This window comes from Daldinia vernicosa (assembly GCF_022497035.1).
Source record: "Daldinia vernicosa strain CBS 139.73 unplaced genomic scaffold F5Y00scaffold_9, whole genome shotgun sequence".
Classification (NCBI taxonomy): Eukaryota; Fungi; Ascomycota; class Sordariomycetes; order Xylariales; family Hypoxylaceae; genus Daldinia; species Daldinia vernicosa.
The window spans coordinates 216,252-242,164 of NW_025953925.1; the positions used below are offsets into that span (position 1 = coordinate 216,252).

Genomic DNA, 25,913 nt, shown 5'->3' on the forward strand with positions numbered 1-25,913 from the left:
CACGTGCAGTAGGTAGTGTAACCGGACGCACTGAATTGATAGCCGTTAGTGTAGGTATATGAGAAATGATATGACGATGGCGACGTCGGTTGGAGTACGTAGCCTTGCGGCCTCGGCGGAACCACGTCCCGTTTCCCGGCCAGGTCCAGTCCGTAATGTCGAGGGTAGGTAAATCCACGTTGAGTTCGTATCCAGAGAAAGGTATGTGCTCGTTTCGAAGTATTTTTGGAAACGTTAGACCTTCAAATTCGACCTTCCGGTCAGCATGTCGACATTATCAATATTGAAAGGATATTAAAACTAAATCCCCGTAGCCTGAACACGTGATGCATGCTCACGACGCTATGTCCATTAGCCAGAGGATGAGATGACAGCTCATGTGCATTGCAGAATAAGAAAATATCTGCAGTGCTAGTGGGAGTACCGACTATACGAATCCCGAAGAGGTGGTGGTAGCAGTGGGGAGGAATAGCGAGTTAGGTCGAGACGATTGGTCTGCTGTACTGGGGGGGATGTTGTAGACGATGTGATAGTCAAGGATTGGAGTCAGTTTGTTGTTGCACAAGAACGCCACCAGAACCTTCGTCTCGCGCTGCCGAATCAAGCTTCGAAATAGTCGAGGAGCATCCACAGCCCGCGCATCTTCCAGAGCCCACGAACCCGCCATTTCGTTCCTGTATTTATGTACTAGGTACATCGTAGCTTTATCGGTAGCTGTTTTCTGGCTCTACACCCCTGTCGGCACAGCCCTACAGGGCGTCGAGGGCGTACGATACTCCCATGTCAGCGTGTGGCTGCAGGTCAGACCCACGGAAGCCCCCAGCAGACCTGTCGACCGCGATCGCACACCGTGACACGCAGGTGGGAGAATAATGAGTAATACAAGGGACGAACGATCCTCCGCAAACTGAGCCGTATTGGCTCTTCTACCAGGAGTCGGTTCGATTTTCCCGCGCGAATTCTTCATGCTGATAGGGCTCCCACGGTTGAACCAAAAAGGTACATCCTACCAGGAGCCAGATCGATATTTCGAGAGTCAGAACCCCTTGGCGTTGCTATACTTGTCTCTTCGCGTCGGCAACGGCTCGCTTCCTTACATAGACACGAGACCCCGGACGAGTAGATTATTCGTAGATACCGGAGCTAAGCCGCGTCGTGCAAGATTTTATGTACGGCTGATCGCCTCGAACTTGCGCATTGCTATCCTTGCAGGACCAACACATCAACCCCGGAAATCCTTTATATCTCGCGCGTTCCCACACCCAGTCCTACCTCTAAGGTTTGGCCATGCTAAACGTATCGCAAACGAACTAAAGTCGTATCCATCTGACAGGTCCGTCCGTCCCAAAGTTCGGCAAGCCAATGTTGGGCACGTATGAGGCAACAAGGCTAGCGTTGTCTGGTGCGCTAACACGTCTTGTAGATATCGATATTCACCATGGTCGGCGTTCCTGGGAAGTACAAAGGCTGCAATACCTGCCGAGCTAGAAGAGTCGCGTGCGACAACGGAAGGCCGTTTTGCAAGAAATGTACAGATTATGGCCGCGAATGCGGCGGATACGAGAGGGAGGTTAGTAACTAAACTTCTGGCCCCTGGTCGGACCGAGGAATACACTCCCACAAGATTTGATGCTTGAGTCAGCTTTCCATATACTTTCCGCTCGCACATCCTAGTCGTTGTAGAAACTGTGGGGATGAATGGCTGATAATCGGACGCGAACCAGACCGTATTTATAGTTGGCACTCAGGACGACAAAGGGAGATGTTCGTCTCATCCGCCGCGGAACCAGCAGGGCAAAAAAGCCAAAGGCAAGGAGATTCAGCAAGCAGATAAGCTAGATTTTATCGCTACCGAGCCGTGGCAGCCCGGGTGGGTCGATGTCATTTCGCTGTCGTCGGCCGCCGGGTCGCATCGCGTTCGATTTGTTGCTCTTCAGACGGACCTCGACTCCGCGATTCGGCCGGGAAGCGGGTCGCCACGCAGAGACGACGAGGTCAGGTTGTCACTAAATGGTTCCCGCGCTCTCGACGTAAACCCGACGTTCGGCCGCGAACCTTTTAGCATAAAGTCTCGCTGTCTCATCCATCTACCTCCGAAGAGTAGCAATAGGCAAGCGACTAGCGCGGAAGGGCTTTGCGTATTCTTATACGAGGTGCGTCGGCATTTCTCTAACCGACATGTTTGCTGAACTAGGGGTCTAGCAAAACTCCTCGGCCGCTTATAGTAGCGAGGCGCGTTGGAAAGCCTCTACTACCCTTCCCGACCGGATCCGCGACCGGGGCCCCGCCGCGTACCAGTTTTTCCCGGAGCACCATTTCTTTGCTCGGGTGTATAGGCCCAGCGCTGTAAGTAAACGGTCGCATGAGGGCACGTGGTTACTGATGCCTCGAGCAGATTTGGGCGGCCTTGCTTAACCGTCAGCCGACCTTCCTTTGCTCTCCGGAGTGGACCGTCGTACCATGGGAACGACACCCTAGAACGCCGCTCGACGAGCTACTCGACATAGTCGTTCTCTTACCATCAGTTTTCTCGCAAGTGAGCCGCATAACATCCCAAGACGCGTCTCTCTCGCGCCACCTAAAGGAAAAGGAGTTTTTGGACAGCTGCGTCAACATCGAGCAGCAATTTGATATCTGGTATAGCATGCTGCACCAGAGAGTGAGCGAGTCGGGATCTATGCTACACTGGACAGCAGACGCGACGCATTACGACGCGCATGTGCCCTTCTCTAACGTGTTCAACTTCCCTTCGCCGTTGATGGGGCTGATTCACGTCTACTACTGGGCTGTTCTTATCAGCTTTCATCAGTGCATAGATATGATGCTGAATATCATCGTCGAATCTGAGGGTAAGAGCCCTTCCGGCGATTTCGGCATGCTGTCTGTGATACCGCTAGGGATAGATATCCAGAAATACCAGCCTTCTAAGAGAAGAATCCTCGCAGAAAATGTGTGCCGAAGCTTGGACTTCGCCCTTCAAACCACGGTGCAGCCGGATCTCTTAGCTGCTCCCCTCTGGGTTGTGAACGAGTTCTACGATGGAATCGGACACTTTGGAGACGGCGAGCTAGAACGCCTATGGTGTGCCGGCTTTAAGGGTAGATTGGAAGCAAAATGTCGCGAAGTAAGTTTATGCTTGCAAGAGAACAAATGGGTTGATGTCAAGCAGTTTGGATAGGTAGGTAGGTATGGTAACATTGGCAAAAGTAACGGAGGTGTAACGGAGGCGAGACCAGGACTAAGGCACGGCCATGAATTTCCGTTAGACACGGATTTGTACGATAGAGAATGCCTTTCCGTTTGGTCGCTAATGTTGATGAGATGTTTTATTAAGATCAATTCCGTGTTATATAAAAGGGAATAATGAGGACCAAAGTGTTTAAGCCAATTAGGAGCACAAGTTCGATCACATAATCAAGGAGACCGCACTTACACTATGTAGAGAGACCATATGTGGCGGTGCATACTACTTAGGTACCTAGGTACATGAAGCTTTCTAAGATTGGAGCTATCTGTGGCTTGAGCTTCAGGCGTCCGCATCTAGCGTTTGGCTGCAGGGAGCTTCGTAACTCTGGCAGCCTTGCGTGCAACCGTCAACCGTCAACCGTAAACCTCGCCGAATTCCCAAGTCATTCTTTGAGCTTTACCACAGCTCCCCCACGTACCTTTTCAAACTTCATCTGGACATTTTCGGTTTTAACACATTTCACCATGGCGTCAGGATACGATAGAGCTCTTTCCGGTAAGTTTCTTTTTCCTAACTAACGTTCCCAACGGCGAAACAGCGTAGCTAACTATATGTACTTATAGTATTCAGGTTCGTATCAAATGAGGGAGCTACAAAGTATACCTTTCTGACGCATCTGTAGTCCGGACGGACACGTCTTCCAGGTGGAATATGCCGGCGAAGCTGTCAAGCGAGGTACAAACACTACCAAGCAGCTCAATCGCTCGAAGCTAATGCCGTCCAGGTACCTGCGCGGTCGGTGTGAAGGGCGCAGATATCGTCGTGCTCGGCTGCGAGAAGAGATCGGCTATGAAGCTACAAGACACGCGCATTACTCCTTCTAAAATCGGACTCATCGATACCCACGTCTGCCTCGCATTTGCCGGTCTAAATGCCGACGCCCGAATTCTAGTAGACAAGGCGCGACTAGAAGCGCAATCGCACCGCCTCACAGTTGAGGATCCCGTATCGATCGAGTACATCACCAAGTACGTCGCCGGCGTGCAACAGAGATATACGCAGAGCGGTGGTGTGCGACCCTTCGGAATCAGCACGATGATCGTGGGCTTCGACAAAAACAGCAAAGTACCCAGACTCTACCAGACCGAGCCGAGCGGTATCTACTCCGCGTGGTATGCATATCCCTCTTCTACGATGGCAGCAGGGTAACGCATGTGCTAATACGTTATACAGGAAAGCAAATGCCATCGGCCGCTCGAGCAAGACGGTCAGAGAATTCTTAGAGCGCAACTACAAGGAAGACATGGATCGCGAGGCAACCATTCGGCTAGCTATCAAGTCGCTACTAGAAGTCGTGCAGACGGGCGCGAAGAACATCGAAATCGCCATCATGGCTCCCGGAAAGACTCTGGAGCTGCTACCGGTGGAAGATATCGAGGGTTACGTCAAGAACATCGAGCAAGAGAAGCAGGAGGAAGCTGCCAAGAAGAAGACTGGCCGGACACCAGGAACCGGTAGCGCGGCCATTTTGACCAGAGAGCAAGGTGGCAGTGATTAAATATGGGACGTAGCCAAAGCTTTTACAGGCCTCTAGAAAATAAATCATAGGGCATGTTACTATTTGTACACCAACCGCCCAGAAGCATGCATCGTCCTTTCGTCTCTCGGTGCCATTCTGTTGTCCTAAAAGTCTAAATGTGTGGTATCATGTAAATGCATCGCTCGTCGTAATTTTCTATTATAACCCGGGTCCCCTTCTTCAACCGAGCTTATCCGCGTCGCTTTGAATGTCGAAGATAGTCCTGTTCTGACTTCCTTTCACTCGTTCGTCCTTGAGCATACGGTTATCCATCCGCGCGTCCTCGCCTTCGACCGTCAAAGCGGGCTTCGGCACGACGGCATCGATGACGAAGTGGTTATCGCAGTGGGGGCAGTACTCGTCGGCCTCCTCGAACTCCTGGGCGTCCTTCCGAAAGCACTTCTTGCACTTCTTGCAGGCGAACGTCATTTCCAAGCTCTGCAGCAGCGGGTGCGACTCCTGCTCGTGGTGGCAATCTGCGCAGTCAAACCATTTTTTACCTGGGCAGCAAGCGTTAGTAGGCGTCTAAAGGGTCGAATATAAACGAGAAAGGCCACGAGGGAGCTCGTAGGTATAGTATGGAATACGCGAAGGGGTATCTCAAGAACGTACAGCATGGCGAGCGGATCGCAACTTGAGCATTTAAGACGTGCTTGCTGTACGATGGTTAATCTCCATATTAGAAATCTATGTGTAAAATCCTAAACTTACCACATCGTGAAGGGTTATCAGTTGTCAAGTGTGACGGCGCACTATCGACGACTAATTTGGTAACTCACAAGTAAATTATCTTTTTACTTTCTTAGTTACGCGTTATGAATTTTAGAGGTTTCTAATCAGTTGCTTATCCCGGTAGAAATGATTACCGTATTGCGGGGCCTTAGCGCAGATAGTCCCTATCAATCAGCCTCTAGCGCATCTCCGGAATTCTGGCTACGAGATTTGAGGCTCAACTGATGTTTAACCACAGTAATTCGGACATTCAATTTATATCTAGAAATTTATCATCCTAAAAATTTTTTGGAAAATTCCAAAATCTTTCTTGTAGTTCTCGTAGTAAAATGCTTAGTAAGATGGAGTATACAATTCCGATCAAAAGACTTCTCGACGTTCTCCAACAAAGAGAAAAAATCCACGATAACAGGTATATCAAATCTATTCTATAGGTATCTCTACCTAGGATCATAACAGGAATAACGTCGCCAAGGAAAGCCCACACGAGTATTACCGCCAGGATTTATAAGCTGTACATGCGAGTCCTAACTCCATCCCGCCAAATATAATTTAAACTCTTCCGAAGCAGCTCGTCCCATGCACCCGTACGTTATAGCAAATCCATCATCATTTCGTCGAAGGAGTATCTTGCAAATTACTTCCTTAATCCCAACCTTAGTACTTAGGTAAACACAATACCGCCGTGAACCAGATTTAAGCCTCAACTACTCTTAGCGTACCCCATAGCAAGCTTTTCATCCTTTTATCCGCGAATATAATTAGGCCCTGAAGCAGTTGAATCTTCCAAAGCTGAAGCGCCACGGTCCTCGGTGTACGCCGTGTCGACCGGCGGTGACGTTGGTGCCGAAGTGGCGGCCGCCGAAGCTTTTGGAGTAGAAAAAAGGCATTATTCAATTGTTTATGGTTTGTATTTGTAGCTTTTGGACTTAGTAAGTATGTGGTCTGGCTTATCATACGTTGAATAGGATTTTGGCTTACCTTTGGTTCTGTTTGAAGATGCCTATAGATGTAACGTTGATGACTTAGTAACTAAGGCTTTAATGATGTTTAGCAAGTTGTGATACAGACAGACGAGTAGAGTTCTACAAAGTATTTAAATAATGCAGCAATAAGGGGGATGTCTAATATCAAGGAATATTTGTTTTGGCATAACTGGACTTGATGGCAAAACGTACGACAACTTGAACTTAGACGAATTACGTCACATAAGAACAACGGTCACTAAAACTAGGACTAGCAACTCTAATTGATTGGCCTGGGGACCTTGGCGTGCTGCATGATTATGTAACAGGTACAGTCAGGCACGGCAGAGTGCACAGCCACAACATCTAGCTCTGTTCGATCTAGCGCCACTTCTACATCAGCCATGTCTCATGTCACTTCGTGGCTCCAAGACCTAGAACTTTCAACCTTCAATCTCGGATGCTAAATGCCGCTTGGTGATGAGCTGAAGACGAAAATGGCAAATGATTGGCCTATATCCCAGCAATATGTATTTGGTAAACACAAAAGAGCCGATCTCCCGTACAGCCCTACGATAGCAATACGAGGGTACGGCATAAGTCCCGTAGCTAAAGGATCCTATAGCCTATAAGCCCCCTATCAGCCCATCCGTCGAAATGAAAATGAATTGTTCTTGAAATCTTCTACGTACGCCTCCGGAAAACCCGACCAAGTGTTCGTCCACGAGTCCGAAGAATGTCCACCAACGACTTTACCGGCTGGGCCATTCGCCGCAGCGGCTCCTGCGTTGGGGAAGTTGACTGTGGTGTTACTGTAGATCCCTTTCACGCCTGCTGCCCTTCCTCGACGGCATGTCCAAGCCAGTACAACGTAGCTTGCTGCCCATTCGGCACGAACTGTACGGCAGCGGCTGTCGAGACCCCGAAATGCGCCAACGGATCGTGGGCCATGTTTGATAACGCAGGCTTCTTCTGCTGCGAACAGGGCTATATAGGCTACAACTATCGCGGTTCCGACGGGTGTTCTAAATCCGGGGCAAGCTTACCGGATGGCGCGTTGCCGCTTGCCGAGATTTCCCAAGGTACAACTATGTAAACCGTCAAACCTATTGAAACGACGGGTGAACTGATCTTGCCCACTTTACCTGTAGTCAGCTTCACCTCGAGCTCGACGACGTCGACAGCACCAACAGCAACACCGACGGCATCAGCTACGTCAGACTCGCAATCTAACTCCGATTCCAATTTCGGCTCGAATAACTCGGCCCCCGTAGGCGCAATAGTTGGGGGTGTAGTTGGAGGAGTGGCATTTCTCGCGCTTGTTATTTTATGCTTATGGTTCGTTCGCCGAAGAAAAGCTCGGCTCGAAGACGCTTCGCAGAGTTTCATGCTGAACCAAGAACCTCCGGTCCCGATAAGAACCGAGAAATACGCGGCGACAGTCACGCCCGGTCAAGTAGAGATTGACGGTAACCCCCGAGCCGAATTATCGAATGACGCCGCTACGAAGACATACGAGTTAGCTTAAAGTTTGTGCATAGGCGAAACCTGGGTTTTACGGGACAGAAGAGAGCTGGTAGACTGGTAGATTAGAAGTTGCCGACGCCACGGTTCCACAGAAGTGGAGGGAAAAAAACTCCGCGACAGGTCATTTAGAAAGGCGTTGCATATCGCTTTCTCAGAGAATATCCCGTATAGAGTAATCGATTTTAAGAAGATTTTTAATATATATAGAAGGTCATCAAAGACCGCATTTTATCGCCTGTTCGGCTTCAAGATCAATATAAACACAGTACCCATACCTCAACATACCCAGACTTACGGAAAGCTCGAAGAAGACTTATACGCCTCTATGACCAGCCTGAATCTAATGTTGCCAGTATTATAAATGGCTTGATGCCGGCCCGTTATAAGGCTAAGAAGCAATACCTCTTTCGAGATTAAGGATGCAGAACGGGGTTTTCTATCAACCCATTAACTTCGCAGGGTTCGGTTAGGAGAAAACTTGAGTTGAATGATATTTAACGAACTGTAGGTGTGAATACTCGAGTTAAGAACCCTGTCGCCGCTTTCTCTCGTCGTATACTCATACAGCTCGACATACTAACTTGGGTAGGTAACCTCGAAAAAAGGGGAGTAGAAAAATTGTATGTTATGAAAGATATCTGCAACAGGCAATAAATGAATAACCAGGACCTTTTCAATACAAAGATATCTCTGTTAAGGTGATACAGTCGAGTCTGCGACTACTCAGAACCTCAGACTAAGAGAAGGGGAATCATACCTCACGATACCAGATTATTTTAGTAGCTATGTGCTAAAGAAGTGGTTCAAAAGTTCCAGTTAGAAATTCATCCGACAACGACTTCAACTTCGACACGGAGCGGGCCGTTGTTTCACAAAGGAACTCGTAGTCCTAACCAAAAGGTTTGAATGATATTCCCCAAAGCATCAACAAAGACGAAAATTTCGGTCTGACCATAGATCAGATGTCTACAATAATCCCTACAACTAATGGATCAGACAAACAATATATACTATGTATATTAAGGCCACAGGGTATAAATCGGTAGTTACTCGGGCCCGTGGAGGCGCAAGGAATTTATTTTAAGAACGCCTTACGTACACCTCTTTATGCGCAGCCAGGTGCCCCCAGCACGTGGTTACCAAACGTCTTTCTTGCATAGCGAATACCTACCGAACTGTTTACCTATTCAAAGTTCATCCAAAAATAGCGATTAGGTGACGAGTACCGAGAGGGGTGAGTTAGGAATATGAAAGACACCCCGGTGGCTCAGCTCCCAGCACATTACGAATTCCCACCCGTCCCGATTGAGCAGCCACCGCGAATTTGACAGGCCGAGAGCAAACGGCAGTTGGGGGTCGTACAAGCCGGCGCGGCAGATCTGTCGGCTTCTTCCGTCTATTTATGCATTGGATGATATGATGCGATGTGCTCCATATAAACCCGTCGCAGGATAATTGTTGTTCAGTCGTTTGCGTAGGTAGTTTACGCGTAACAAGCCTCCTTGGTTTCAAAACCGCCTTTGGCGCAGCGATGGGGAGATAGTTGGATTGCGAAACCTCTTACACCTGTCTCCTGAGTGTAAATAGATCGATGGGTGAAAAGACAATGTAAAATTCTTCTTATAAATATAGCGTCTTTCCACGATGGAGTTTTCACTTGGTAGCAAACAACATTCTTACATCGTCTAACAAGCAACTAAGCATTATCCATTCTCTATAAAAATTTCGATTCTTCAAACCACAACTTTCAAAGTCAATACATTTCAACTACAATCTTAACAAAATGTTCTTCAAAACTCTCCCGCTCGCTGCCTTGGCTGCCGTCGTCCTCGGCTTACCTGCTCCGCAGCAGTCCAGCATAACCACGGGAACCCCGGGCTCGGTTCCGACAAGTCTACCTCAGCCGGGAGATTCGAATGGTGGTTCGCCCTCAGCTATCAGCGGCAACCCCCCTATTCCTTCCGGTCTCACGCTGCCTGCTGGTGGTAGTTTTACCGGCCCGCCGAGCGGCTTCCCGACTGATCTTCCCAGTGGCCTCCCGACTGATCTCCCCAGCGGCTTCCCGACTGGTATTCCCAGCGGCTTCCCGAGCGACTTTGCTAGCGGTCTTCCGACTGGTCTTCCGAGTGGCTTCCAAAGCGACTTTGCTAGCGGCTTCCCTGCAAGCCGCCCAACTGATCTTCCTTCTGGGTTCCCTAGTGGTCTTCCTAACGGTGGTGTTCCTACTGGTACCCCGACTGGAGTCCCTACTGATGCCCCGACTGGCGTCCCAGTTCCCTCTGGCTCGGCATAGAGGATTTACGACAATAAGATAGCGCCAAAGGTTATGACGAGAAGGGATCTTTTGCATACGATTACCTCGGGGGTCATTCTTTGATACTCTCGTTTTCGTCCGAGTCCATTTCGAGATATAACAGTCCTGCTTGAGTTTCGTTGGTTGTCATTCGTTATTGGGTTATAGCTGGATAAAGGAGTGGTCTGTAGTTATTCTGGCAATACTACTATCGTATTACCGGTTAGAATAAAAAATATAGAACGATGTTCCAAATGTGCTCAGTGCGTAGTATATCATATGTGACTGCATGATAGTTGATACGGATACCAGGGGATCGCTACTTCTGCTCAATGATAATTGGAGCTCCCTTTTAGAGACGAGGGAAAACATATTTAAGGGCTTACGAAAAGTTCAAGATTAGAAATGTATATGAAGTAATATGGAAGTCCAAGATACGACCGTGAAGATGACGCCCGCGCCAAGTGCACTATGAAAATGGTCAGGTATGGATAATCCTACGTCTCTTAGCCGACGAACTGAATATGTAAAGGGAATATCATCCATGTCGCTGTCCGTTCTATTCCGACCCCATCCTACATACAATTTACCTTTATCGCCCTAACGTATACGAGTTGAAATTCGGCTTGGCAACGACGAAAACATCTAATCGCTACCGTCGATAGGGGCTAATTTATAGATCTTTCTGCGTCGCCACCAGGGCTGAGTCGAAAGCTTCGGCGAACGCGACGCAGTCCTCGAACGAGTTGTACAGGGGAGCAGGAGCGACGCGAATTACGTTTGGCTTCCTCTCGTCTACGATGACGCCGCTGGTCTCTAACTCCTTCATCACCGGGTCTAGGATATTGTCTGCCAGCAGCAGGCTCAGCTGGGCACCGCGCTGGTCCGGGTCGGACGGCGTAATAATTCTGAAGAGCTGCTTGGCATCTTCCGATAGGAGGGAGAGGCACTGCTCGAGAAACGCCGTAAGCCTCTTAGATTTCTCCCGAAGGGGCGACACTCCGCCGGCCAGCTCGAAAACCTCGAGCGAGGCGCTTAGGCTTGTGATGTCGAGGATGCTAGGGTTGCTCAGTTGGAATCCGGCTGCTCCTTTTACGGGGTGGAACTTGGTCTCCATCTGGAAGCGAGTTGCCTTGTCGTTTCCCCACCAGCCTGACAGTCGCTTACCGTATCCCCTCTCGGGCTCCTCGTCGGCCATCGTCGTCGTCACTAAGCTGTTGCGAGAATTGATGAACATACCTCCTATGCAACCCGGACCGCCGTTGAGGTACTTGTACGTGCACCAGGCCGCGGCGTCCACGTCCCAGTCGTGCAGGTGGAGGGGAACGTTGCCCACCGCGTGCGCTAGGTCCCAGATGATAAAGATGTTGTGTTTGCGCGCGTACGCGGTAATGGTTGGGATGTCCAACAGCTGGCCGGTGTAATACTGAATGCCGGGCAGCAGGATCAGCGCCGTGTCTGATGCGTGCTTCGAGATGATGGACTGGATATCGTACGTGGTGATGAGAGCATCTTCCGAGTAGGGCGACTCTACGGTCACCATCGACGTGCTTGGGGAGAGACCATGATGGCGGATCTGGCTCAGTACGGCAAACTATCACGTCTCAGCGAACGCACGTCTGTCGTCATGCGGATCGTCTCTTACATGATCGCTTGGGAAGGCCTTGCTTTCTAGGATGATTTTGTGCTTCCCCTTTGGATCCGGACGATAGAAGGCGGACATTAATAGATGCAGGTTCGCCGTCAGGGTCTGCATGACGGCTACTTCTGATTCATCCGCGCCGACTATGGAGGCCATCGATTTGGCAGCTCGGGCGTCGGCGTCGAGCCATGTCGGCAGAGGAGAGTCGTCTAAAGGCTTAAAGTGCCCCTGGACGGCCTGGGTGGACCAGGTTTGGAGATACTGGTTGATGCGAGCTGCTGTTCTTTTGGGTTGCAGTCCGAGGGAGTTCCCGCAGAGGTATGTGCATGCGGTTGTCTCGTCGGCTGGAGCGGGATCGTTACGATCTAGGGAAGTTCAGTATGAGCTGACGGATCTCGGTTGCTGCAGACCGGAAAAGGCAGTTAGTTCACCTTGTTGCTTGTGTTGCTGCGGCTGTTCCAGTGTCGTTCGTTTAATATCAGCCTTGGTGGGGACGTGGAATTCGTCCCTCAAATGACGGAGGTTATCCTCCCCATCCAGGATTTCAGCCTGAGCGCGAAGATTCGAAAAGTGCGATTGGTCGGATGAGGAGCTCATTCTAAGTGAAAAGAAGAAGGAGAAAAAAAGTAATAATGTTTAATGCTACTTTGTATAGAATTATGAAATATGATGCACGAGTGAACTAATTCGATGAATAATAAGTCGTGATCGCGTTTGTTGAAGATGGTAAGTGGTGAATGGTGAGTTACTTCCCGTCAGTCCGACTTTGATTTTTCTCTCTCGATAACCCCGCGATTCGACTCCAATCCTTGCGGCAGTGACAACCAGACAACCTTCCTGAACCTTGAACCCGAACCCAAATATGGTAGGTGGGGTAGAAAAGACGGGATTGGGGCGATCTTTCTGCAAGCAATTACGTTGTTTACCTAACGCGTACCTAACAAATACCTAACCCGAGACCAACTTCGACTAAGCGAAGAAAGCGTTTAGTCATGGTCCATTTAAAAAGACAAATCGATCCGACGTACTTACGAGACGGAAATCCAACGAGCCGACCTACCTGGAACCTACCTACCTACCTGGACGTAAACATCCGCAACGTGTCCGGACGCCGCATATAGACCGCATAGGCAGACAGGCTCGGGTCGTACAGATTGGGTTAACAAGCTTCGTTAAGCTTTCTTGGACAGATCGGATATATTATTCTTCGGCATATGGAGAGTAGAGGAGCATGTAGAAAGCATCAGGATGGTATCAATTTCTGGATCGACGCTGCAATGCAACAACGGCTTGGCTTTTTCACCTCGAATCGACAAGAATCGCAAACGACGTTACGGCTAGATAAATAAATTGGCAATACGAATTCCACCAGTTGCTTCTGAACCAATTGTCAATCATGCAATTAGCATTAGCATTGCGTGGCCACCTCCAATCGCCCATCGGCAAATCCAACGCTGGTGGATAGGGAGTCGTACCCTTAACTTGGGATTACCCTTAACTTGGGATGAACGCCGGCAGAGCGGTTCCCAACCGAAGGCTGCGATTATTTGCATGTCCCTTACGGGCCGTTCCTGGATTAATGATACATACTAGGGTATCTGTCGACCTGTTCTCTGCGGCTGTCTGGGTATGGTTAAATGTTGGGGCTAACTTCCAAGCCCCCCGAACCGGGAGACGAAAGACGATGCATATGCGCACACTCGGATCATACCGTAAGATTGGTGAGATTGTATCTACGATGAATAGGTTTCTAGTACGCGGTCGAATAAGTCTGATAGTCTTGGAAAGAAAAGGCTGATAAGGACTCCCTCTAACCCTCGTATTGTCGACCGCTAGCCGTTTCGCAAATCCACACTTCGTGGCGGTGCTTATCTACGATTCAGGGGTAGAGTGCGTATGCAGTACGTACAGGTTTACGGCTGCTACAGGGCGAAAACGTGGAAGAGAGGTTAAAAATAGCCCTGTTCCGGACCGTAATCATCGATCGATATTATGCTGCGTAGTGCAATCCCACAAACTGGTTCTCCCCGTATCCCGTATTGTTTGTGGAACCTTACCGTACCGTAATGACTTTTTTGAGATTCCATTCCCCTTTTTTCTCTCCTGTCGAGGTTGCCACGAAGCAATACTACTAAGAACAAACTAGTAAGACAGGCAACACGCTTGAGCTCCCCGTCTTAGAGCTAAGCTACCATTCTTGGAATTACGGCAGAAGTTGCCGGCATAAATTTGCTTACGTTAGTTAAAACAAACGAACGAACGAACGCTGAACACAACTCCCTATCCTGGACGCGGCGATGGCAACAGATGATTGTCCCTGCAGTGTCACCTAGTACAGGAGTAAACAGAGGAATTGTTCCACTTGGGCTCCGCAAAAAAAGGAGACGATATTTTCGTTTCGAGATCTCAACCGGTTCTCATGACGTTGTTTTCGGAGAAGATGTCGCCATGAAAGAAAAAAAAAAAAAAAAAAAAAATCCGAGGGAACCCCTTAACCCCAGAGAATTGCTGAACCACTGACCTCGCGACAAGTTTAGTAATGAGAAGCCGAACCCTGGGACGGTCGATATGCACCGACAGGCCAAGAGAGAGTTGTTGAGCTATCAGCTATCACGAGGCCTTGCGAGTCGCCTGGCGTCAAATCGGCTGACCTCGTGCTGCTCCATTGGGTTCGATAGACGCTGCTATCAAGTAATATGGGGGTAATAGAAAATAAGAATCGCAGCAGCTTTACGTGTGCGGTTCCTGGATGATACCGTCAGACCGTCCAAATCGCGGGGCAGGTGGATCTACTAACCAAGTCACCCGAGAGGTGCAGAGCTGGGGCTACAGCGCTATGCCCTATGGAGGTATGCTTAAGAGCCGGTACGCTTTACTGCCTTGCTGCCATTTTTAACTTACGTACGAAGTACCCGTTACGTACCTAATGTATAGATGTATCTAGGTACTTGCTCGCGACTTGGACGTACCTAATTCCATCATTTCTACCTGTAATTGTACCCCAAGCTAAGTATCTAGGTACATGGTCCGCTTCCAATTGATCATCAGCCATCTCAAAATTTTCTCTCCCTTAAGCTTCTTTGAGCATCAAGAGCCAATTCCGTCTCTGCGCTGTTTCATCATTCCTGAACTCGATAGCGATAGGTATTGCAACATATATTGGGTCATTGGGTATACCAGTTGCGCCACAGCTTGTCATTGGACCTCCTATGTAAGAGGCGGTAAAGATGCACCCCGTATGGGATCTGAAGTTAGTGTATTGATGCGCGAGCCTAACGCGATGAGCCGCCATCTGTTATCAGAATGGCACCTGGATATGGCACCTGGACTACAAGTACGCTAGACGGTATCCCTTATTTAGGTAACGATGGTCAATATGATTCGTTCTAGCAACTCTCCTTAGGGGGCTAGGGGCTAGAAAGATAAGGGGAAAAGAGAGGTGAGCTGGCGATTGATAGACGGGATCAACATGCAAAGACGAGAGACCCTACATAGGATTACCATTCCGGTCAAACAAATGATTTGCATATTACCTTACCTTAGGTACTTACCTATCCGGACCAGGCGATCACATTGCCATTCATGTAGGTAATTTGCAAGAGCTTGCTCTTACATACTCGCCTGCTGAGACAGACGGATCTGGCTCAATATCCCATGTATCCGCCGGACAGCCAGACAGCTGAGAAAAAAAAGTTGGGACCAGGGACCAGGGGACCTAGGGACCTGGGGACTTGTGTCGCGTTGTATATCACGATGTATACTGCGTACCTACGAGGCGATAGATACTTGGTCGACCCCAGAAGTTCGAAGAGGTACCTCGTGGTCTCGATGTCGAAATCCTCCTCGAATAGCCGTCGGTACTTGATACGGTCAATAACTCGTCCAAGCTTGAGAGAAAACTCAGACCGTTGGATCGCATAGTAGATCCATCGCGATCCACTAAACCCCGGTTCGAGACGACATGTGATGCTGAAGTTGTTTTTCCAACGAGTTCTGGATGCTCGCCGCATGGTTATTCCCTTGGCTACGGGCGACCCGTTGTCACCGCTAGGACCCAAGTACCGCGGCACTGAACTTTAGGCGACCCGGTACTCTAGCTTTACGGATTTTCAGGTACCCAGTCGGTTGGGCCAATAGGAGCGCAGCGTTCCGCCCGTTCCAGTTAGCTGCAGGATTAGCCTCCAGTTTTGTTCCATTTGTGTTCACCGTGATGAAAGAATCTTCGATTGGATTTCTTCTACTGGCCCGTCACGTCTTTCCCAATACATACCAAGTGGAATTGGAATACCAAGCGATACCCTCAGATTTCGAGAACCGTATTGTATGTACGGATTACATGCCCCAGGAAACCCTGCGATGCTAAACTTGCTAACTGCAAGGATGCCCGTCGCAGAAGCTGGAAGGAGTCCTCGACGTACAGTGCACAGAAGTACACCACGAGCACCGCCGCTGAAAACGTGATTCTCTATGTGTAATAGTTGCTGACGGTTTTATTTCCTTGTTTTTTACGGTACAGTATATAAGAAGCCTGTGGCTCCCCTTTTCTCAACTTCACGATCGTCATCAATTCGCTTTTGACTATGGACGAAACGATAAATTGAGTCTGAATCGTATTTTCGACTCGAGCTATAAAGTCAGTCTTATCATCTTATTACTATTTACTATTCTTATCTTGCAGATTTGGTTTCTCGGAGTCCCCTATATTGTTAGCTTAATCTCTCTACCCCGTCGTTATCTTTGCCGCCCCCAGTCATCGTATGTCAGCGCCGCAATAGGGCTGTGCGTTTATCTCTTTTACTGCTCTTTTATACAATTCTCGGCCTAACCCAATATAGTCTATATTCTCGGGAAGTTCGAGGACGTGTGACCATCGACGGCAATATCGTATAACGAGGACTTTAGATTTATTAAACCTCGTTACCGCGCTATTTCCAACTCTGATTAAAACCTTGAAGCAAGGTAGAGGTTTCTTGCATCATATTTATTAAGGTACCACTTTCATTCCTGTAACCTATTCCGGCAGCCAGTTAGCCAATCAGCCTTCCGGCCAACCACACCACCAAGGTTGTTGTCGTCTTTTTGTACTTTTTGTTGTATTGCATATACAGGACCTACGTACAAGACCTCCTTATACACTTGCCTCTCTAACCGACCATCTGTATCTCCAACTCTAACTAACATGCGAGGGCAGATCTTGCAGGTCGCTCTTTACGTCGACCAGTCCCCTATTGACTTATTAGTGGACCCGTGCGTTCGTTAAGTTAATTCCGGAGCAACCCTCTCACGCTTTGTCGGTACGTCTCTCTTACGTCTCTCTTATTGTTCAGCCTGTTTGTGTTATTAGTTTCCTTATCAGGAGCATGACTGTCGACATAACTCGACGCTACCCGAAGCATCGAGCGGTGAGATTGACTCCATGTTATTTTTGGTCCGTATAATCCGGGACACGATAACAGCACTCGTATTATTTCATATTCTAATATTGTGTTGGGTTGGCCTTACTTGACCTGCCGGCGTTTTGCCACCCTTGTCAAGTGCAATATGGGATCTGAAAATTACGGAACCCGTTTCCTCCTGTCTTATTATACTACAGTAATCTCATCTTGTCTTTTGCTCGTTATACCTCGATGCCATTCTCTAGGGTAGTCCCTTGAGCTCAGCAAGGGGATAGTCATTATACGCAGCAATGACGCCTTCTGCGTCACCCTTCGAGTTTTGTTCTGTATAAGAGATCATCCCTTCCCCCCTCGATCTCCCTGTTGTTCTGTTCCCATCCTATCCCTTCCCGTGGCTCTGAGCCTTCCTGTGCGCCTTCATTTTTCATTATTCCCCTCCCGAGTCACAGGCCGCTCGGTTTCTTGTCTCCAATATTGTGATCAAGATGTTGACGCTTCAGACGACTGACCTGAATCTGGATAGGTTTCCCCAGTACTCAGATCCGTTTGAGGTTTTGGAATTTACAACTCAAATCATCATGACGACTAACGGCGTCGCCTCAAACGCGAGCCCGGTTCCGGCTAACAAGCTGCTGGGCAAGGTTCAGGGTGCCGACCAAGTCTCTCGACACCCTTCGCCTCAACCCACCCATTTCTCAGTACCGCTGGGAACTCTGGGCGGCAATGGCCATAGGGTTCTACGCTCCGCTACTGTGGGATACATCGCGCCCGAGTTTAAGGGGCGTGGCGAACAGATAGAGCAAGGTCAGTCGGCAACGCTTACGATATCCTCAATTTCTCTAACATGTAATAGTCAAGAGCCTTATCCTTAAGCAAGGATGGATCCCCGAATCGCATCTTGACGAGCAAGTATCGTGGTTCTATAACGAGCTAGGCATCGACGATGTCTACTTCGAGATGGAAAGCGTCGATGTTATTGCGACCCACATCACCTCTATGTATGCTGCCAAAGTTGCTGCTTACGCCCGCGAGGACAAGCGCGAGGAGATCCGCTTAGACATGGAAGCTACTGACCACGCCATCTACATCGACACGAGCGAGCCTGGTAAGAGCTCGTTGCACGGTCCGCGGTACGAAAACAGGCTCGAGACCAAGTATCTCGACCATGCCGACCCCAACAAGCGCTTCAGGGTTGAAACATTCCGCTCCCATGGTACCATCTCTAACGACAGTTCATCCAAGGCTTCTCTACGATGCTACTTTGTATACCAGTGCCAGTTTGTGGATGCGAACCCGGAGCCGGGCGAGACGCGTCTCGAGGTCATTAGTGATCGTATGTTCTTGACGAAGGCGACTAAGAATACCAAGCAGCTCTACGATGACATTATCAAACTCGCCGTTACCAGGACTGGACCCGTCATCGAGGTCTTTGATATCGAGGGGTCCGAGGAGAAGCGTCTCGTCATGGCTTTCCGTTCTCGTACTGCCAGGGGTATTTTCAGCGCCATGAGCGACCTTTACCACTACTATGGTGTCACAAGCACCAGGAAGTACGTAGAGCAGTTCTCCAACGGCATCACAGTCATGAGTATCTACCTGAAACCGGCAACGAATCTTGATACCAAACCCATGCCTATCGAACAGTCGATTCACCAGATCACCAAGGAGATCTCGCTTCTGTACTGCATACCTCAGAACAAACTTCACTCCTTGTTTGCCTCTGGCGCTCTGAGCTTGCAGGAGACCGTCTATGGTCACTGCGTCTGGGTCTTCGTTCAGCACTTCCTCAACCGCCTCGGCACGGAGTACGTGTCCATCAAGCAAGCTTTAGATCCCAGGAACCCGGCGCATGTGGAGATCCTGTCCAAGCTGAAGCGCCGTCTCCGTACAGAGACATTCACGCCGGATTATATCCTTGAAATTATCACATCCTACCCTAACTTAGTACGCCTACTGTATGCCGCATTCGCTAGCATACATCTAAGCGTCGGTCCTGGTTTCGAGAAGAGCGTAGTTGCGCCGACACCGGCTGTAGAAGTACTTTCGGATGCTCGACTTAAGGAGGCGATCACCCGAGAAGTGTCTAATGAGCACGATGAAATGGTGATGACAGCCTTCCGCATCTTCAACAATGCCATCTTAAAGACCAATTACTTCACGCCCACAAAAGTGGCTCTCAGCTTCCGTCTCGACCCCTCCTTCTTGCCGGAGATCGAATATCCTCGACGTCTGTACGGCATGTTCCTCGTGATCAGTGCGGAAGCCCGCGGCTTTCATCTACGCTTTAAGGATGTTGCCCGAGGCGGTATCCGAATTGTCAAGTCCCGTAGTAAGGAGGCTTACGGGATCAATGCTAGGAACCTATTCGATGAGAACTATGCTCTCGCAAGCACCCAGCAGCGCAAGAACAAGGATATCCCCGAAGGCGGTTCTAAGGGTGTGGTCCTCCTCGACGCCACGCAGCAGGACCGTGCTCGGGAGGCGTTTGAGAAGTACATTGATAGTATCTTGGATCTTCTCCTCCCTGCCAAGACCCCTGGTATCAAGAACCCCATTGTAGATCTTTACCGTAAAGAAGAGATTCTTTTCCTAGGCCCGGACGAGAACACCGCAGACCTTGTCGATTGGGCTACCGAGCACGCTCGCGCCCGAGGTGCGCCGTGGTGGAAGTCCTTCTTCACCGGCAAGTCGCCTAGACTTGGTGGTATCCCTCACGACGAATACGGCATGACGACGCTGTCCGTTCGCGAGTATGTCAAGGGTATATACCGAAAGATGAATTTGGACCCCTCCCAGGTGAGGAAGATGCAGACCGGAGGTCCGGATGGCGATCTTGGCAGCAACGAGATCATTCTAAGCAACGAGAAATACACTGCCATCGTCGATGGGTCTGGTGTGCTCGTCGATCCCAACGGAATCGACAAGGATGAGCTCGTACGCTTGGCCAAGAAGCGTGTCATGATTTCGCAGTTCGACCTCTCCAAGCTGTCCAAGGATGGCTTCAGAGTCCTGTGTGACGATAGCAACGTCACATTGCCGACTGGCGAAGTTGTTCCTAACGGGACGTCCTTCCGCAACTTCTATCATCTCAGAGATACCGGCCTGACTGACATCTTCGTTCCTTGCGGTGGCCGTCCCGAGTCGATCGACCTTTCTACGGTCTCCAAGCTGATCAAGGATGGCAAGACGGCGATTCCTTACATCGTTGAAGGCGCTAATCTATTCATTACCCAAGACGCCAAGTTGCGCCTCGAGAAGGCCGGTTGCATCCTATTCAAGGATGCATCTGCTAACAAGGGTGGTGTGACCTCGTCGTCTCTGGAGGTTCTCGCCTCGCTCAGTTTTGACGACGAGGGATTCGTTGAGAATATGTGCATCGACGCGAATGGCGAAGCCCCCGAGTTCTATAAGGCGTACGTCAAGCAAGTACAAGCCACAATTTGCGAAAACGCTCGTCTTGAATTCGAAGCGATCTGGCGAGAGCACGAGCAGACGGGCACACCGCGGTCCGTGCTTTCTGACACGCTTTCCCTCGCCATTACGACTCTAGACGAAGAGCTTCAAAAGTCAGACCTATGGGAGAACGCTAAGATTCGGAGGTCCGTTCTTGCAGATGCTTTGCCCAAGTTGCTCATCGACAAGATCGGTCTGGACACCATCATCAGCCGTGTACCCGAGTCGTACCTTCGCGCCATCTTCGGAAGTTATCTTGCTTCCCGCTTTGTGTATGAGTTTGGCAGCAGTCCTAGCCAATTTGCTTTCTATGATTTGTAAGTTGCCCCTGACCCTCGAGCGATGGTACCCAAGCTAACACGTCAATAGCATGTCTAAGAGGATGGCCCAGATTCAATGAGTGATGACAACTTGCATATTGCCGGAAAGAGAAAAAAAAAAGAAAGAGGGAATTTTAAAAGGGGGTTTGAAAACTTTGCATTTCTTCATGGCAGGGGGTTATAATTATAAAAGACGTCTGGCAGACAACACACAATGCCGTATAGTAGGTTCAACGCGAACCAGAAGAGGACGGTTTCATGAATTATGAATTATCTCGAATTCCGCTTCATACGGAGTAAAGGTGGGAACATCACATTTAAACAATTAATAGATAGGTCATGGTAGCACTTATTGGCTACGAAAAAACAGGTCTTATAGATTCGATTTTTCTTATACAAATCTGCCGTCTTTTTTCTTTTTAACCAGTGGTGAATTGTGAGGCTAGGGGTAGCTATAAAAGTGTACCAAGGTGGTCTCGAGATCGAGAGCACCGGCTGGAATAATCCTATAAAGGGAATTTTCGGCATATAATCGACAGGTGGGTTTTGAATATCATGATTTAGTTAGTAGAGAATAGCAAAGAAGCAATAGATGGAAGAAGATCGCAAACTGAATTACCTATACTCTTAACATACCTCAAGGATACGAATCCAATCCTCACAAGCGCTAAACAAGGTACACACTCCGAATTCAGACGCTGGCCAAACCTTCAACTAACTAGTCTTCACTTCCTAAGGCTAGAACAACAGAATTCCTACTTCGCATTTTCTTTCCACCATCCTTAATAGACGCCTTACGTCAGGTAGAAACGGCATTGTCGTCAGCAGTGGCGAAAACAGAAGAAGAACCCTTGCGATACCTCCGCTCCCGCCTCCTCTTCTCGCGATACAGCAGCGCAAATCCGAAAAACGACATGACCGCCGTCGCGAAAGCAGCCCCCAGCAGAACGGCAGCTAGACACCTCGACGTCAGCATGTGGCCTCCAGGCGGTAGTAGCAGCCCCGTGACCGGTTCTATTATTCTCTTATCCCGCGCTGCTGCTGCTGCTGCCGACGGCATGCCAGGGGTCGGCTCTAGCGTAACGATATCCGTCACCGTAACTACTACTACCGCTGCCGCTGATTCTTCCTCCGAGGTCCCGGCCCCGGCGCTACTACTACTCAGCACCAGCGGAAACACCTTCCGAAACACCGTCGCCGCGTGCGCCGGGTCCGGCTCCCCGGGGACGTCGGCGGTCCAGGTATACGCCTCGAGGAGGCTCGAGGTCGAGCCGTCGGGGACCTCGGTGTCGAATTCCGGATCCCAGTACATCCAGATGTCGGTGCTCGTCGACCCGGTCAGATAGCTCTGGCACAGCCGCTGGGGAGCCTGTCTGTCGCCTGGGGCGGTGGCGGTGGCGCAGGTCCATTGGCCCGGGGGACAGCACCATGCTTGGGGGTAGAGCTCGGGCGCTCTTTCGTTGCCTGCGTTCCCGTTCCCGTTGTCAGACCCGTTGTTATGGACGGCGTTTTTGTTTATGCGGTGGTTATCGTCTATGTCGCCGCCCCCAGCCGTGATGGTCGTCGTGCACGCCACCGTCCACCCCGCCAGACACTTATCCCCGGGAAACGCGGCCGTCGAAGCGCTCCCTTCGTTGCCGCTCCTCGGCGCGCCGTTGAGCTCGCCCCACTCGTTGTCGAACAGCGCGAAGTAGTTCTCCGGCCAGCACTCGGCGTTGTAGCCGACGCGGGGCTCGGACGTGAGGTCCTGCACCGCGAGGCAGTGTTGTCCCTCGAGGGGGTGGGCGTCGTGCGCGGCTGTGTTCATCGAGTATACGTAGTACGACAGGCTACGGCAGTAGACGGAAAAGGAGCACGAGGATGGCATGGCCTGGCTTTGGGAGGGGGCAAAGGGGGTTGTCTGGGGAGGAAGACGGTATGTTAGAGTTGATTGTGTGCCGTCGGGGCCGCGTGTTGTTTTTGTGATGGCCGTCATGGTAAGTGTTGTCGTTTACTATTTTGATATGCGAAGACGTGTCGATATAGGCAATGTACCTAAGGTTAGGCACCTAAGAGTTATACAACGCAGGCTAGACGATAGCTACCGACAAAGCGATGGACGACGCATGGCGATAGGGATCCAGTTAGTCATATTCTACTACCCTATCCCATTACCACTTATATAGTTTCAGCGATAGACCGCCCACGCCGGTGCCCGAACCAGGTCCATAGATAGATAGCTAGACCGACACGGCAGAGCAAACACGGGAGCAGACACAGATTACGCCAGGTAGCGATCCGGTACCACGATCGAGAGCCGAGATCTGGCGGTCCGTGTCCCTGCGTCTGCAACTTCGCGGACGGTCGTGGAACCCAGATAGGCTATATCGTACGGAAAACGTGCGTCGGCGTGCTGGAAGCAGAAATCATAGGCCGGTTCACGTTGCTCCAGAGCATGGAGAGGAAGCTTCTGGCACGATTATCAAATGAAGTCATGTAATATAGTCCACAGGTTCATAAACTCGAAGCAGTATTTGTCCTACCTCGTTGGAACACTCATTTCCGCTTCCTGCTAATATACCCGATCATGTCGAGTCCCGGCGTAGGACGTAAATGCTCTTCATCCTTCATTAGCATCAAGCTTACGCGGCATTTTAGGGCAGCTGCCCCTATTCGTAGTCCGCGTCCACGATTATGTACTGTGCTTCTATTCTAAAACCTGAGATTGGGAATGCCTCGATTAGTCAGGTATGTTTTGTGATCATGTCTACATCGTACAGAGAATCCGACGCTTTTCATCGCTAATATACACCATTATACACTGAAGGGGCTCCTCGAAGCGAGAGCGCTCAGGGGCTAGGCTCGGACTAGCCGTATCATAGATCCCAAAATTGCGCATGATTGCTTGTGGGAACCTCGCTGCTGTCGGAGGCGGCTAAGTTCCTTACCGTTTACCTCTTACCTAGGCCCCATTTGTATATTCTATCCTGTATCTCTTCCCACGACATCTGTTTTACGGAATTGAATGGATGTTGGGCCTCTTGCAGCACCACAGTCGGAGCACCGCTCCCTCTACCGGTGTTTTGTACCAATCCCCCTACAACCTGTTTCGCTACCCGGCGCAAGTCATTAATCGTGAGGCTCTGAATCTTCTGGCACATCTCCTGGACCGGTACCTTGCGGCCGTGTACCTGGACTTGCCTGCCTAGATCTTCTAGCTCGACCATTCGGCTCTCTAGATTCATTAGGAGGCTGGAACGTAGCTGATTCTTGGCGCGGTTAACTTCGGCATGGCCAAGGGCAGCAAAACCGGTGTCCACAGTAAGCGCCCTCAATTCTTGGCACATGACGTCGAGCATGTGCTGTGTGCGGCCGGGGATGCATTGGGCAGATATACCGAATAGCCCGGAATCCGTGTAGGAATGGTTGAAAGCGATACAAGACTCTACCCAAGCGTGTTGGTTGAGCACGTTAGTGTACAGTCTTGAATACATGCCCTTCCCGGGTCCACCGGCGGAGAAAGATCCGCCGCCGCCGAGAAGCGTGTTAAGCGTTGCCAGCGCATAAATATCATCTGATGAGATGGGCAATCCCTCGAAGGCGAGGTGAATGTGAGTAAATACGGGTTGATTGGGATTGGCGGAAGGAGGTTGCGGTGAGAGCGCGACGAAACCGCCGGTATAATGCGCGGGCATGGTGAGTTCTTCTAGCGACGGCGGGATCGCCGGTGTGGCAGAGACGGATGCGTTGCGGCTTGCGGAAGTAGAGAGGTTTTTAAATAGGGGTAACTTGGACAATATACTAGATGTAGTTGATGAGGGAGGTGATGAAGCTGATGAGGCTGAGGAAAATGAAGAAGCTGAAGTGTCGGTGGTATCCGATGACAAGGAATCGATAGAAGTTTCTGACCCCGTCCGAGACAGGAGAGGGTGTCCAGGAGCTTGCATATCTCCGAAGAACTTGGATGCTAGTTGCACCGCTTCGGCATGCGGCACACCGGCAAAGGCGACAACGGTCCGCTCGGGACGGTAGAAAGTGTCTCTGTATGTCTTAACTACCGAACTGTTGATCTCCGGTATCCGTTCCCGAGGACATAAAAGAGGGTTACCAAGAGTGTTACCCTTGAAGGCCGCCATATGCACCAACTCGGGCAGAATAAGCTCGGGTTTCTTCCATATCTCATTAATCTCGTACTCGGCCGTCATTAGCTCTCCGGCAACCTCTTCCTCCGTGATTCGGGGATTCCGTATCGTATCGGCGAGCAGTTCTGTCGCCGTCGGGATAGCCGAGTTGAAGGTGGCGGCTTGGTACATCATGGACTCCCGGGAGGATACGCATTGTACATTTCCTCCTAGTGACTCCACCGTCTCTTGTATATCCTCTGCCGTCTTGTTCTCCGTAGAATGGAAGGCCAATCGATCAACGATGTGGCTCACCCCGCTCAAGTGAGTGTTCTCGAATCTCGATCCGCCCTCGATATATACGCCAACGCCAGAGAAAGACCCCGGTAGAGCCTCTGATGCTACTCGGACTCCATTGGGTAATGTTGTTATTTGGTCGAGCTCTGTTGGCTCCTATTTTATGTTAGTTTACAAGTGAAGGCGATGAAAGAAGACGTAGGATTATCAACGCACCTTTGGACTTGGCACCTTCACGGTGGCGAGCGTACGAGTCTGAAGCGGTCGGAATGCCCTAGCGCATGATCGTACAGGAGAGGTAAGACCTCTATTCAAGTATCTAGACGAGCAAGCGCGAAACATACTGAGGACATCGAATTTGCGACAGACGTTTTACACGGGAACCCGAATGAGATGAGATTCGGCTCGCGGGTGACGACAGA

General features: G+C 50.1%; 9 protein-coding genes across 9 annotated transcripts; 5 read left to right on the top strand and 4 right to left on the bottom strand.

Annotated features, from left to right (window-relative positions):
- Positions 1-1,438: 1,438 nt before the first annotated feature.
- Positions 1,439-3,178, top strand: F5Y00DRAFT_259176 (uncharacterized protein; the record flags this gene model as incomplete). The annotated part of the gene is made up of 4 exons (XM_048010832.1): positions 1,439-1,570; positions 1,725-2,153; positions 2,203-2,346; positions 2,396-3,178. 4 exons carry the CDS (start codon positions 1,439-1,441, stop codon positions 3,176-3,178), a joined length of 1,488 nt encoding a protein of 495 aa, XP_047867615.1.
- Positions 3,179-3,536: 358 nt separating this feature from the next.
- Positions 3,537-4,814, top strand: F5Y00DRAFT_228980 (proteasome component PRE6). Its single transcript, XM_048006701.1, has 5 exons — positions 3,537-3,742; positions 3,811-3,817; positions 3,870-3,922; positions 3,972-4,359; positions 4,421-4,814. The coding sequence occupies exons 1-5, from the start codon at positions 3,712-3,714 to the stop codon at positions 4,743-4,745; spliced, it is 804 nt and encodes a 267-aa protein (XP_047867616.1). The 5' UTR covers positions 3,537-3,711; the 3' UTR covers positions 4,746-4,814.
- On the bottom strand, positions 4,815-5,690 carry F5Y00DRAFT_228982 (zinc finger protein). Its single transcript, XM_048006702.1, has 3 exons — positions 5,478-5,690; positions 5,379-5,422; positions 4,815-5,266 (listed from the first exon to the last, which is right to left on the bottom strand). Exons 1-3 carry the CDS (start codon positions 5,480-5,482, stop codon positions 4,947-4,949), a joined length of 369 nt encoding a protein of 122 aa, XP_047867617.1. The 5' UTR covers positions 5,483-5,690; the 3' UTR covers positions 4,815-4,946.
- Positions 5,691-6,879: 1,189 nt separating this feature from the next.
- F5Y00DRAFT_228985 (uncharacterized protein) lies at positions 6,880-8,270 on the top strand. The gene is made up of 2 exons (XM_048006703.1): positions 6,880-7,545; positions 7,615-8,270. The coding sequence occupies exons 1-2, from the start codon at positions 7,200-7,202 to the stop codon at positions 7,989-7,991; spliced, it is 723 nt and encodes a 240-aa protein (XP_047867618.1). The 5' UTR covers positions 6,880-7,199; the 3' UTR covers positions 7,992-8,270.
- Positions 8,271-9,686: 1,416 nt separating this feature from the next.
- F5Y00DRAFT_215234 (uncharacterized protein) lies at positions 9,687-10,619 on the top strand. Its single transcript, XM_048005564.1, has one exon. The coding sequence runs from the start codon at positions 9,774-9,776 to the stop codon at positions 10,281-10,283; it is 510 nt and encodes a 169-aa protein (XP_047867619.1). The 5' UTR covers positions 9,687-9,773; the 3' UTR covers positions 10,284-10,619.
- Positions 10,620-10,736: 117 nt separating this feature from the next.
- F5Y00DRAFT_215242 (kynureninase) lies at positions 10,737-13,005 on the bottom strand. The gene is made up of 5 exons (XM_048005565.1): positions 12,954-13,005; positions 12,357-12,894; positions 11,929-12,290; positions 10,874-11,877; positions 10,737-10,752 (listed from the first exon to the last, which is right to left on the bottom strand). Exons 2-4 carry the CDS (start codon positions 12,520-12,522, stop codon positions 10,957-10,959), a joined length of 1,449 nt encoding a protein of 482 aa, XP_047867620.1. The 5' UTR covers positions 12,523-12,894; positions 12,954-13,005; the 3' UTR covers positions 10,737-10,752; positions 10,874-10,956.
- Positions 13,006-17,295: 4,290 nt separating this feature from the next.
- F5Y00DRAFT_215360 (NAD-specific glutamate dehydrogenase) lies at positions 17,296-21,269 on the top strand. The gene is made up of 3 exons (XM_048005566.1): positions 17,296-18,125; positions 18,175-21,091; positions 21,144-21,269. Exons 1-3 carry the CDS (start codon positions 17,807-17,809, stop codon positions 21,172-21,174), a joined length of 3,267 nt encoding a protein of 1,088 aa, XP_047867621.1. The 5' UTR covers positions 17,296-17,806; the 3' UTR covers positions 21,175-21,269.
- A 605-nt stretch (positions 21,270-21,874) lies between these two features.
- On the bottom strand, positions 21,875-23,540 carry F5Y00DRAFT_215425 (uncharacterized protein). The gene has a single exon (XM_048005567.1). The coding sequence runs from the start codon at positions 23,067-23,069 to the stop codon at positions 21,894-21,896; it is 1,176 nt and encodes a 391-aa protein (XP_047867622.1). The 5' UTR covers positions 23,070-23,540; the 3' UTR covers positions 21,875-21,893.
- A 33-nt stretch (positions 23,541-23,573) lies between these two features.
- F5Y00DRAFT_229021 (peptidase M16 inactive domain-containing protein) lies at positions 23,574-25,910 on the bottom strand. Its single transcript, XM_048006704.1, has 2 exons — positions 25,708-25,910; positions 23,574-25,647 (listed from the first exon to the last, which is right to left on the bottom strand). Exons 1-2 carry the CDS (start codon positions 25,831-25,833, stop codon positions 24,025-24,027), a joined length of 1,749 nt encoding a protein of 582 aa, XP_047867623.1. The 5' UTR covers positions 25,834-25,910; the 3' UTR covers positions 23,574-24,024.
- Between the last annotated feature and the right edge of the window lie 3 nt (positions 25,911-25,913).